At 44.7% G+C, this 14,016-nt stretch overlaps 1 protein-coding gene across 1 annotated transcript in view; it reads right to left on the bottom strand.

Moving 5' to 3' along the window:
• SLC35G1 (solute carrier family 35 member G1) overlaps positions 1-10,528 on the bottom strand; it is a 220,739-nt gene extending 210,211 nt beyond the window's left edge. The window contains exon 1 of the mRNA XM_069611346.1: positions 10,158-10,528. Within this exon, the coding sequence (XP_069467447.1) occupies positions 10,158-10,404 (247 nt within the window). The 5' untranslated portion in view covers positions 10,405-10,528. The remainder of the gene's footprint in view (positions 1-10,157) is intronic.
• Positions 10,529-14,016: the final 3,488 nt, after the last annotated feature.

Here is a 14,016-nt window from a genome sequence, read left to right on the forward strand (position 1 = left end):
AACTGCAAAACAGAGGGGGCTGGATACCTCCAAGCCTGATCTTCCCTCTTCTCACACCAACTCACAAAGTCGAACAGTGCCTATTGTACACCTTGACTGAATCTGCATCCTGTCACCCTGTACATCTAAGGAAAGGTGCAGAGAAAGATCTATGCTTTGTAGGTCCTGCCTCTCAGTTTACAGACCACCAAGTATTGGATTTTCGAGCTTTGCAAGCCTGGCAGATGAATGAGAAGACACAGGAAAACATCAGGAATACTGGAGCCACAACCAGCGCTAACAGGAGAGGGATGCAAGTCCTTCTCAGTCAGAACAGAACCAGGGGACTTACTTCCACCCTGGAGAACCTGATTCTGATTAACTGCCTGGGACGAGAGGAAAAGGAGGAAATACATAACAGTCCCATTGGGTTGCCATTGCATCTGTTCCACAGGCACCTGGACATGGGAATCTTGTGCAAAAGATAGGAAGAGGTTGTTGAAGAGGAAGGTGTTCCAGCTGATTTGAGGGTAATTTGGGAATCCAGTGATAGATCTGTTTGCTTCCCCTCTGAATGCAGGGTCAGGTTTGGCCCACACCTGTGGATACTCTTGAAATTAGGAAACAGATATTCTTGTCTACCAAGCAAATATGTGCTCATTGTATAATCTATTGGTTTTGTATGTTCGTATGATTTTCACCTGAGGTTTGTTAAGTTTTTTGGGGGGTTTCTCTAAATGACCTTGGTCTTTGACATTTAGTTTGTTCTAGGCAGGCCCTGACGAAGGATAGCGGACTATACGAAATGCATGGGCCACAATCATCTGTTTCACTCTGTTTTTTTTATTGTTGTTCTTTACCAATGTACATAAAACTGGTTGTTTAACAACTGATACTTATGGTGGTATTTTGACTTTTTAATTAAAATATACGTTTTTCACATGAACCCTGAATGGTTCCATTGTCAATGTAATCCAGCACCGTGCTTGGGATGGCAAATATAAGACAGTGTATATGGAATCAATAGACCTGACTGCAGCATTCAATGCAGTGGATCGCCAATTACTGTGGAATAAACTCAAACAGTGGGAGATCCCAGGGGTTTTGCTAAGGTTTTTGGTTGGCCTTTATGCAAACTCAGAGATCCAGGTGCAGCAGAATGGTACGGGTGGGTTCTCTCACCACATTCCAATGGGGAGTGGGGTTAGGTAGGGTTGCGTTTTGGCACCCTGCTTCTTCAACCTCTACCTGTCGGATGTGGGTACTTAGGCCCTGTGGTTTTGGTTAGTCCAGCGATAGATCCGTTTAGGCCACGCTGGTTATCCTATGCTGATGACTTTTTCCTGTTTGATTGTACACCAGTGGGAAAACAGTGTTTACTGACAGCATTTGAGGCCCATGTGGGGAAACATTCCCTCAAGAACAATACTTCTAAAACAAAGATTGTGTGCTGCTCCAACAGGAGAAAGAAGGCCAATCCTAAATGGCATATTGGGAAGGGGCCTATAATGAATGTCAATTTGCTTGTCTATTTGGGGTTCCACATTCAAGCAAAACCTAGTCGAACAAGGTTGATAGACTGGGTAAGGGACCATTTGGCAAATACACCTTGAAATCAGCCCTCAAATATTATGAAGGTAAGTTAGTCCATAACATTTTGTACAGATTGGACATCTATTTGCTAACACTTATGGATCTCCTGCCCCGTCTTGAAGCCTTGTTCTGGCATTGGGTGCTGAAGATGCCCAGCACGTCCCAATGGACACAATAAGGTATAAACTGGGTATAACATCCCTACAGGCACATGCCAATTGGAAATGCTTGTCATTGGTGAGGAAAATCCTCTGTCCCACCGGGGGGCCTCCCTGTTCTTGTATCTGCAGGTTATATTTGAGGGGAAGAAGAGTGCGTGAGAGAATGGCATATATGAGCATAGCTGTACCATTCTAAGAGATGTGAACTGCTCCCTAACTGAATTGTGTGATAACCCCGACAGAGTTAAAAAATGCTTATTTCAGCGGGACTGGATCTCAACCATGGAAAAAATGCTATAATTCCCCTCACTTGTCCACCAGAGATTTGATCATAAGAAACTAGAATGCCTAGCTTTATATCCGGCCAAGTGGGTGCGAAGTGCGGTCCTAAGATTCCGCTGGAATTTGACCCTCACTAAACAAGTTATGGCTCAAAGGGGCCAGTTGGTGGGGATTTTGACAGGTTGTCGCTTTTGTAAGAATGTGACCGTTTGTGAAACCTTGAAACATATATTTGTTGTATCTGACTTGAGATCAAAGTACCTAAAAAGAATTCAGGAGCAGGGGAGCTTGGGATCACGCAGGCCAAATGGGACACTTGTTTATCCGGGCACTCTACGTCAACCGTAATTGCTGTTGTTACATTTTTAAAAGCATTAAGGATAGAGGATGTGCTTCCTATTTTCGGAGGATGTATAATGCCCCCTCATATATGCTGCAATTCCTTTTCTTTTTAACCTGTTAATGGTATTTAATGCTGAGTACTGTTGGACTGATGCTTGTTGTTTGTTTGGGAGAGAAGGTACCACAGAGGCGTTGGTAACTGAAAATCGCGTGCAGTTTACATCTAGGGAAATGCAGATTTTTATGCATGTGTTAGGCATAAAAAGTTGAAGAAGGGCAATATACCACCCTGAGGGTTGGTGGAGACAGCCAATATTACTAACACTGCTTAAATTCTGTTGGCTATGCCCAATTGTGTCGCCGTGCGTGAAGCAATAAGGAATATGTTGTGGGATTATCATGCCACACCTCACCTGGTAATGGGAGTTTCACTTTTTTGAATTGCTGGCAGGGAGTGGAGCAGTGTTGAAGTTGGTGCCCGCATTTGTAGGACATTTAGACAAAAAAGGTGCTCCTCCAAAATATGTGGTGGAAATTCATGGAAGAGTGTTGGAGTCGCAAAGGAAGCACAAGATGTGTTTTGACAGTCGCAAGTGAGGGAGAAAGCCATTCAATGTCATTAACTAGGGGGACACAGTATTTCAACTCTGATGTAGTCACAAGCTAGGGAAGAGTGGATTGTGGAACAAAGAGATGGCGGTCAAGTTGTACAAGAAGTTAGAAGCTTAGAAGCATTGGATGGCAATTGGGGGAATGTGGATCCTACGGATGAGAACAATGAGAAGACGAGCAGGGCGGAACCTGATGGTATGGCTAGAAGGGAAAGAGAGTCAAGTGTGAGTGATGAACTGCACCGGTATGATGACAGGTTTGCCTAGCAGGTACAAAGATCATTTGTACTACGACTAATACTGCTTGGTTTTTAATGTTGATTTTCATTGTTGATGAATTCACTGTTTTGTATTGTTGGAAGGGGGATGAATTACAGTAAAGTATTCCACGCCACTGTTGGGGAAGAGAGGACAGCAGCGGTGGCCAAGGTTGTCTGCATGGGCCTCAAAAATTGAGTCTTACAACTACCTGTGGCTCTGTCCTCATTTACAATGAGACAACCATTTCCAACCTCTGCCTCATCTGGAGCCCCTGACAAAGCAGAGACACTGGGAGCTTTAGCCCTTTTGCGTCAGCAGCCAATGTACTGCAAAGAGTGATTCCACCCCAGGCACTGGCTGGAATCTGCCAAGTTGTCCCTCAAAGCACTGCAGCGGAAGGATCTTGCTGCAGCAGATAGCCCAACTATTCACCTAGGTCCCTGCCCACGGGCAGGAATTTTAAAACAATATGGCATACTAGAATGTCAAGTGATTAATTCCTACAATAAGGGTGCTGGGCGCAGGGTTGCCAACTGCCCGGATTTCGACCGGGCTGACTGCATTTTTCCAGGTCTGTCCGATTGTCCGGTTTAAATGCAATAGATCTGGATTGTATGTGTCTCCTAGGATAGCAGCAGTCTGACTTTCAAGACTCAGAAGCCAGGGAAGTCGCAGCAGGTGCGGCCTGTGGCCTTTTGAAGGTGTGTGTCAGCCAGGGCTGAATGGGCTTTCTGCAGTGTGCCTGAGAACTGTGACTTACAGCTCTTTTGTAAGAAAAGGGCCACCCAGCAGGCAGCCATAAATGGGAACTGGATCATGGGGGGCAAGTTCACCTCCAGTGACTCTTTCACGTGCCAAGTACCAACTCTGCATGCAAAGTGCTAATGTTGAGTCTGTTCATTTTGAAGGTCCAGACAACAGATCTCCCAAACTATTTGGTTTATTTATGAAAGAATAGGTCAATTGTACATTTTTAAAAAATTTGCAAGCCAGCCTGCCTGCCTGTTTGAAAGCACAAAAAAAAACTTTTTTCAAAAACCGCATATTTTGTTTACTTTTACAAAACTGGATGCCGGTTTTCAAAAATGAAATAAGCAAACACCCTTTATTAATAATACAAGCAATCCACAGCAGACTTCAGATACCTCCTTGTTGCAGTTTCAAGTGTGACTAAAACACCCAGGCATGCCTCCCTTTTCTTTTTTTACATTATGTCACTTTCAGCTCTGCAATGATAAATGAGAAGCAAAACTACGAATACCAGAATGCAGAGACACTCTCAGCACAGGATGCACTACTTACACCTGACCTACATGGTGTGATGGAATATGCATCTCTGCTTCACAATCACCATACATGGTAAGGAGGCAGTGTTGGGAAAGAAGCTGACTAGTGGTCAGTGTTTGCTTTTTAGCTAATTCCAATCTGCATTTGCTTTGCGGTACACACATTTGGGAAAAGCTGAACTACAAGCCCCAGGATGCACACTGCTGTTAAGTGAACAGCTAGGGCTGGATGGGAGTTGTCGGGCATGTTTTGTGGCCACTTTTCAATGCTTAATGCGTTATTGGAATGTAGTACCTTCTCTGTAGATTCATCAAACTAACCAATTTCTAGTGAAAGTTACACCATTCATGGATTCCCGCCCACATCAACCTTCAAGTCTGCTACTTGTAGCTCTGCATTCCAACTGGGAAGATTAAACTTCACTTTCGTGAAAGGGAGCAAGATGTCTATAGTATTGCTCTATGATATGCTTACCAAGTACAACAACAAAGATAACATGGGGAAATTTAATAACAGGCAAGTTTCTGTAAAAGGTTAGGAGGAACAGGGAAAGTCTGTCGCAAGTCAGTGTACCCTGCTCAGCCTCTTATCTCATTTCACAAAATGAATACGATTCTGTTGGAAAATATTATCTGGCATGATTTTATGTCTGGTCTATGCCTCTAAAAGGTTGGTAGGGTTTGGGAATAGTCTTAGCCCATCCAACTGTAAACAAGGTGAACTCATCAATTCTCAACAAGACCTCGAAAATTATTGCGCAAATGGAAAACCTAAACGGAAAATTTTGTAAATTTTCATTGTCACCACTCAAGAAATTCTACGTAGGTAAAGCAGTTCCTGTCCTCCTCTATGGATTGGAGGCAAAACCTCTGCTGTGGAACTACGATTGGAACAAAATTGAGGGCCTTATTTGGAAATCGTCCATTTCGTTACCAATGTGCACATCGTCAGTCAGTCTGAGGTTCGAACTAGGTTTGACCTCATTGAGCTGCTGTGCAGAGTGGAAACTCCTGTCACTCTATCGTAATATAATCACAGCCAGCAAGGCCACTCTTTTTTTCGATATAAACCAACACCTAAAGAAAGCAGAATCAAACCAACTATCGAGCCTAGAAGAAAAGATTGGACTGATCCTGCACAAGCTTGATTTACCAACAGAAATCCTTCTACAAAACCCCTTGAAAGTAAAAAAAAAACTAAAAATGGCTGACTGGATCGCAACAATCACAGGAGTCAGAAACCTAAAAACACTAAACTCCTTCTTGATAGTAGACAGGAAACGTGGAACCATGCCACGTTACCTGGAAAAATTCCCAGATCGTGAGATAAGAAACAGCTTTCTCAGACTGTGACTGAACCTTGCCTACACAGGAGAAATATTGGCTCAAAGAAACCAGGGCGAGAAGGCAACAAAATTCTGCGAAATCTGTAAAACTTCGAACCTCCAAACTTTGAAACATCTACTGCTGGAGTGCGAAGGCACATGGGCCACAAGAGTGTCTTTTCTGAGGAGATTTGTAAGCAGAGAAGAGAGTCTAAATCAAGATGCATTCTGGAACAGACTGATCTCCGGCCAGGAAATCATGCTCACTGCAGCGATAGTAAAAGTCTCAGAGAAACTTACTAAACTAACAAAGTATCAAAAGATGACACGGCCTACTGAGCTTCCTGGTTGACATTCTTCGGCCCCCCAGTTATTCTAGTTATTCTAGTTATTCTAGTTATTCCCTGGTTTCCGAGATCCTATTGTAATTTTATCTAAGGAAATGCACTATTCTTTTGTAAAGGTTTTTCTTTTAAAATCAAAAACAAATAAATAAATAAGAATAGTCAGCTTAATGTTGGTTGTAACTTTAATCAGCTTTTAAAAGTTCTTGCTCCTATAAAATTCTTGGACAATATTGGTAAAATATCTTAAAACTCGTCTGTTAATAGTGTACGCTTTATAAAATGGTTGAAGAATCACTCTCACCTTTTATCCCTATGAATTTCTTTTGAAATGTTGGCTTAGTGTGTTAAACGGAAATCATATAGGGCCTCCTTTTGATTTATATTGGCCTAAGCCTAGTCGCTCTATGATGAAAACCGTGTTGCAAAGTTCTGATTTTGGATCGACTTCGCTGCCATTTTAGAATCATCCGCCATTTTGATTTCTGTTCGTATATTCTCTGTTCTAAAGTGGTGGACTGTGTTTTCAACTTGCAACCAAGCCTCCCGACCTTTGAGTTCTGTTAATGGTTAGACTGTCCAAGGTAATGGTAATGACTAGGTAATGTGGCTTTGTACTACACATGAACTGTTGTCCTAGCATTGTCTATGCTAACAAGCCTCATCCACGAATACACATCTGGAACAATGTAAAGTAAACGCCAAGCGTGGACATAGGCTGAACTTGATTGAATGCAACTAGTAAAGGGAGTTTGCTGTAGGATTTGGGAACATACGTTGTCATTGTATCACTGTGGAAATACAAACATGTATAATCCTTTGTAAAATATTATGTGAACCAAATGTGAACTAGGTACGAACTCTAGACCGCAGATTATTAACGCAAAGAGGGTCTGGGCAATATTACTCAAAACTGTATAAAAGCACGAATGTTTAGATGTCCAGCACTCTATCCTCTCTTTGATGGGCTGGTACTCATTGCAGGGTGTTGAGAGCCAGATAGCTATCTGTGTTTCTTTGTATCTGTGCAGAGTAAAAGATCTGTGAATCTTTTCAGCCCGTAATTGGTGTATTTCCTTTTGTGGTACTCAGCCTCGATATTTTCTTGTTCTTACAAGTGGGTTAACGTGCCACTGCGGTGATTTATATGACACATGCAGCTAGAACTTTTCTGCAGTTTCTTAATCTACTGAGGTATTCTAAGGATTTACTGAATTTCAAAGCTTCAGATAAAGCTTCTAGGAATGATTTTACAGAAACTTTTAGAACAAATAAAAAAATGTACACATTAAATGTTCAGTGCCATTTATTGATCTGGCAAGGTAGACAAGTTAATGTACATCTTGATAAAATCTGAACAACTTGAAACAGGCTGCCTAACCTCCAGGATTGGCCCAGGGGCTTTGGGTGGGTTTTCGAGATTTTCCCCTGGGAGATCTACAGATTTCTGGTGTGCACAGCCATCTCAGTGGGGGCGGGGGAATAAAGCTATAAAGCTTAGATCCCCTAGAAACACATGTGTACAACTGCAATATAAATGACCTATCATATCATATCAAACCGGCAATCAAACCTTTGCAATGCACAGTGTCATCAGCTCAGTGTGAGGAATGGTCCTATCTTCCACGTACAATTGGAGGTCAAGTGCCTAAGTCTTGGACTGGTTTAAAAACCTAGCTTCATCTTTTAACTAAAGTGTGTGCTTCTGGACAAATCAGTTTATCCTTCTGTGCCTTATCTGTGGCGCATCTAATGTGAACTACATGGGCCCTGTTTTTCCATCAAATAGAGGAAGATTTAAATTATATATATATATTTAGTTTGGCCCAGATGAAATTAATTAAAAGTGATTATTAGAAGTTACTATTGTTACAATTGTTCTAGATAGTAAATAATGTTGGTGTGAGTGTGTGTGTGCGTGTTATACTACCCACCATTTTTTCCCCTGAGATATGACAATGACAGAATCTTTAATAACTAGGAGCCGTGTTAGGCACGTGCCACAAATACCAGAAATGTAAGAGTGTTTGATTTAAACTGTATGCAGCTCTTGCTTGACATCAGCGGATCAATTTTTTTCAGAACCAGCTCAGCTTTTCATCGTTCCAATGTAAAAAAAAGTGTATGCTATATACATAACTGGTAGCATGAAGCATGATTTTATCTTTCCCCTTGCTATTGCACTAGTTTTCGAATCTATGAAAGGGGTGTGTCAAGAGGTGGGCAGTGCTTTTAGTGGGCTGGGGCCGAGCCCCGGCAGTCTCCAGAAAGGGCTCCCAGGGGCTAGTCAGGGCCCACCCCGACTAGCCCCAGCCACGCTGACACTGAGGCAGACCATGTAGCGGCTGCACAGATACACAAGCTGCCTGCAGGTGTCAGCACTTCGAATTAGAGTAAAAGAAAAGGCATTGCCTTTTCTTTTTTCTAAATCGAAGTGCAGACACCTGCAAGCAGCAGGTGTAACCATGCAGTGCGGGCTGGAGCCATCAGCAGCAGGCAGCCCTTTCTTTCAAGGAGTCTGTGGTTAGAGTGTTGCACCACACGGCTCCTTGAATGAAAAGGCTGCCAGCTGCCTGTGAGCCAGGGAACACTGGTGTCACAGCGTTTGTACGCCCAGCCCCATCTTTTGTTTAAAGGTAATAATGCCAGTGCGCCCCGGCTCTACTCCTTTTAGCAGTCCTCTGGCCATTTAGGCCAAGCGGCTCTCGATAGGGGGCATGGCCTAAGTACACACACCCTACGAGAGCCCCCCTCTATTTCTAATCCCAAATTAAAGCACTGGAGTTGGGTCTTCTAAAATGTGGGCATAGCTAAAAGTCTGTTTTTTGCTTACAACAGAGGTGGCAACCCTAGCGGGCGAGCAAGCAGAAAAAAGCTTTGAAAGGGGATCCGGTGCAGATACAGGTGACTCACAAGTAAGGACTGGTACGAGGAAGAGGGGGTGGGGTAATGATATCAATTGTGAAGCAGTAATCAGTAATCCGTACCATTCAAAACTGCTGTTAAACGAGAATGAATGTAGGAGTCACCGGCCAAAACAACGCTCGTGTCGCTTTTCCAATATAAATGACCTTCAACGTAATGTGCCATTCACTGGCACAACGTGTAGGTAGGCGTCTTTCTTTGAACTAGACGTAAAAGGAAATAAAGCTGCTAATTCACCCACAAGTCTGAACAAGAAACTAGCACACAAAGAAGTACACTGTCCTCTTCTGCGCCTGCTGCCAGGAGAACGTGAATCTTATGAGGCCGGGTACAGTCGGCACCCCTCCCTCATAGGTTCATAGAAGCAACGACAGGAACCGGTAAGTAGCCGTGCGCCCCTTTTATTGGGACATGGTGTGCCACGTGTGACCAACGCGTGACTCGGGGGTCGTCAAGTCACACCAATGAGCAGGAAAGAGGTCAGAACGAGGCTGTCAAAAGCTCTAGAGGGGATGGCAGCAGAAGAGGGGCTAGTATGCACGCAGGCGAGGCTGGGTTGGTATGCCAGAGCACGGGCACACGCGGAACCGGGCAGGGCTCAGTATGGATTTCACCGGCGATCTCTGTCAGCCTACACACGGAAATCGCACAATAAAAGGTGCGACTGAAAGAGGCTCAAGACGTAGGGGGAGGGGCGGAGGGCTGGCAAACGTGGCGGCAGAATGAGTTGTTGTGGGCGCCAGTTTGGCAGCTGGTGGCAACACGCTGTCGCGGGCGGTTGCTCCCTCTCCTCTTAAGTTACATCATGGTGACTTTGCATAACGTGTCCCTGTGGTGCTGAGCCGGCGGTGTGGACGGGACCCCAGCGCTCCCCCTGGCGGCAGTTCGCAGCACTGCTGCCCACAGCATGAAGTGAAAGAGACCTGTAGCTGAAGCGATGCGCGCGGGGAGGGGGCACCCCTGTCTCTTGGTTACTGCACTTCTGCGCTGTCCACATACATTGGGCGCCCCTTTCCGTGTGGGAGTTGGGACCCACATGGTCACTTACCCGTTCTCTGCAGCCCTCTCATACGATGACAGCAGCAGCTCCAGGTCACTCCGTCGGCGGGCTTGCTGTCCATTGATGAGGCAGCCGCCGGCAGCACCAGCTCTACCTCCCCCGACCCCTGTCGCTGCCAAGACCCCCCTGCGGCTGGGACATCACCCGAGTCTTTCATGCTGGCTGCCCATGGAGCGCTATCCGTCGCAGGCCGGCCAGCCTCTTCCCTGGACTCGTGTGTGTGGTCAGTGCCCATGTCCCAGGTGCCGCTGTCTTCAGTACCGGCCGGTCTCCTGTCACCGTTCACTGGGCTGTGACGCGCGGGATCCCCATCTGTGGAGCTGCTTTGTTGTCAACGGCCACAGGGGGCGCCAGACTGAAGGCGGCAGCATAACGCTTGCTCTGACTGACCGCAGACTGAAGGACGGTCAGGCGCCAGCGTTACAGCGCAGATAGATACAGTCTAAGCGTCGGCCTCAAGGCAAAGGCAAACAGACTAAGCTATTCCAGCACCTAAGCTATTCCAGCAGACACGGCAAACCCACAGATAGCGCCGAAATCTGAAAGAGCTTAAAAGTAGAGGCAGAGGAACCAAAGAATGCTTGGCGAGAGCTGGGCTAGGAGACTGCTCTGCAGAGTGCCTCTAAGCCCTTCTTTTGGTGTAATAATGCCTAATGAATTGTAATAAAGGTACTCTGCACCAAAACAAAAATTCTCCTTTATGTGGGTGTATGTGCTTATCAGTAATTTAAATGGGAGCCCCTCAGCAAGAGATTTTAGTGGGATACGAATTCAAACGGTGGGCACTAGGGAGGGGGCGTGGGTAAAATTGGGCTATGCATGCGAAAAGGAGGCAGATGTGGCTTCAGCAAGGGGTAGCTATCCCAAACAAGCATCACGAGGCTCTGTAAACATATTTTTTTGATAAATTGGCATTGACACAGGTGGCCCAGTTTATATATACAGCTCAAGATAAAGCTACCTCTGGTTCGGTTACTACATAAAGTGCAACCTGTGAGATAATTAGGGATAGAAGCCATTCAGTCAGTGAAACGCCAGGCACTGTGGGTAATAATATTTTTTTTAAAAATCATTTTATTTATATTGTTCAATAAGAACAATCAACTAGCCAACACAAGGACACATACATTTTGAGATACATGAAAGATCCTAATAATAATCTTGACAAAATAACAGGCCATTTTGTTTTTCAACTCTCCTGCTGACTGCCTGTCCTCTGCTGATCTAAGCTTTTAACACCCTTTCTAGATTTCTTACATTAAGTTTTTGCAACAGGAGGGAGAATACGCCCATGAGCAATAGCCTATACCACCACTCAGTGGGCCTATGAAATTAGCACTCACCTCGTTTCTGTCCTTTATCTGTCCTGGTGGCGTCAGTGTGAAGCACTCCACTGGCGACTCTAGCTGAGCTGCTGCCCCACAAAGACAATGATCCAATCTGCATGCCCTCGCCTATAAAGAAGACAGCCAGTGGGCCCAATGCAGGTGTTGCCGTCTTCCTGCTGGCTTCAGTGGAATCATGGCACTGCCAAAACTTTGTGCACAATGCCCTTTCATTCCTAGGCTTCTCTGCTGCTTTCACAGGGTTCCAGGCCATCTCCAGTCCTCCATTGGGATGCATGCACAGAGTTAATGACCCAAGTAAATGTGAATCACCAGGAAGTGCTATGGCTCCTCACAGCACTCTATACAAAAGATGTAATGACGGAAGATATAATCCAAAATGTAAACAAAAGCTGATACGCATACTTCTGCAAGTGGTTAGAATGGAAGAAAGTATGGCTGTAGCAAAGAAGGAGGAGGAAGGGAGCATAAACAGATGGGAAAAGAGGGAGAGGAGCTGCTTTCTATGTAATCAAATGCTTCATTATCTGTGAGGAATTGCCATCTGACAAGGGTGCAAAGCCCTGGCATTTTGATTTTCATTAACCTATCAAACGATGAGGGTTATTCCATCTCCAGAAGGGGTAATCTGCTAAACAGATTCCCCTTTTCCGTTGACTCCATGCCAAAAGCATAGTGCACTAGTGCGCTGCCATATCAGTAGTCTTATCCACAGCACTAGCTCTACTCGCGGCACAGAGCAGGTTCAGAGGTCACAGGAAACTCACTTGACAGCTGCAGAGCTAGCCAAGTACCTATGGCGCAGGGGCAGCATTTAAGGTATGCAGACTGTATCCAAAACTATGATGATCCTAAGTAGCCAACAGTGGTGGCCGGATAAACTCTAAATAAAAGCTATGCCTGAGTCTAGGCATAGTGTATGGTACTACTTATGATCACAGCCGCCGTATTCTAATTGATCACACATTTGGCAGCTCCTGTGAGTCAGCTCTGCTCCGTAAGATGACGTGCATTCTGGTCAGCCGGGTGTAGTCTGCCAAATGGCAGGTCAAGAACCTGGAGGGCTGGGCTCCTTCTTTGATCTCTTTGTGAGAGCAGGTAACACCCTCAGCCTGAGACAGCCGCATAGCAGGCAGCAGTCCTGGGCCTGTGCATCAGAGGAGCACACCCATTCAAAAGGAGTAGCCTCACATCAGGGTGCTGCATCTCTAAAGGCCTTTGTTCTCAGTGAGATGGGAAGGGGTGGGATTATGATAGGAAGGAGGGCTCTGGTCAATAGAAGGAGGTGTACTGCGGGTTGCCTCAAAACTCACCAATACAAATTACAAAAGTAATCACAAAAGGAGTGTATGGCAGGCAAGAAGTAACGCAATTTTTTCTGGGGTCAGTTACAGCTGGGAAAGCGAAAATGTCAAACAGAACGTGGAACATAACTGCATGAAATGCACTGTCGAAGTTATGCCCCAAGATGAAAACATTTTTTAATGGTACAAACTAATTAGCATCAAAACACATTGCAACATTAGGTAAATCCCCTGAATGAAGCTTATTGGCTAAACTATATTATTCCCCTATAGCGAGACATGCATTATCCAGAAATGATTGGGTCCCACAAGTCTTACTACACCATCCTCGACCTCCGCTGTGACATCACAGTCCAACCCACAGAGCCCATATCATAGTGCCAAAACATTGAGACATTAGAGATGACCAGCAGAACTTTATTCATCTGCCGCCGGACATCTCCACAAGATTCCCATGAGAGCGCAATCGATCATGGCACCACGTGAGTCTTGAGTTGTTAACGAGTTATGGACTTAATGTTGCAGCCTAGGAGCTCTTTGAGCCACATCCCAGACTGAGATATGCTGAAGGGCGATTTGAAACCATCATGGGGTATTTTGAAACTGTCAGTAGACCAGTTTCCAGAACTAAAAATGGTTGTGCATTTGCTGCCTTCTCCCGTCACCCATGAGCTTTGCTTCCTGACCTTGAATGTATCGAGAGCTGTTTATTTCTTTCCGCAATAGCTTGGGAACGTGTAGTGTGCAATGTGCTGTCAGCTTCTACCACTGCTAAGCAAATTAATAAAAGTACAAATTTAATTTCTAGTCAACACAAACACCCAGGCCTGTTTCCAATGCCTAAATCTAATTTGATGTTGCAAAAACCTACCTGCAGTTTAAGCCTCATTCATTGTAAATTATTTAGTTAAAACACCATAAAAAATGACATTTTCCAGTCTGATGCATAACCCTTTGTGGCCATCGCTACAGCCTCCCTCCCCTTAGTGGACGATTCCCACAGCTTATAAATTTGTGCCTTTTCTCTGCGCAGAACTTGCATCCCCATTACATTATTCCCCCTTCTATTGATCTATCTATTTATTTATTTAATGTGATACAGTCTATTTAATAAACTTTACACATATTAATGAGTAAACATCATATATAGATTAAACTTCCGAGAACAGAATAGTAACAATATAACAATAATATAAC

This window comes from Ambystoma mexicanum, chromosome 8, assembly GCF_040938575.1.
Source record: "Ambystoma mexicanum isolate Mex_15411 chromosome 8, UKY_AmexF1_1, whole genome shotgun sequence".
In the NCBI taxonomy this organism is placed as follows: Eukaryota; Metazoa; Chordata; class Amphibia; order Caudata; family Ambystomatidae; genus Ambystoma; species Ambystoma mexicanum.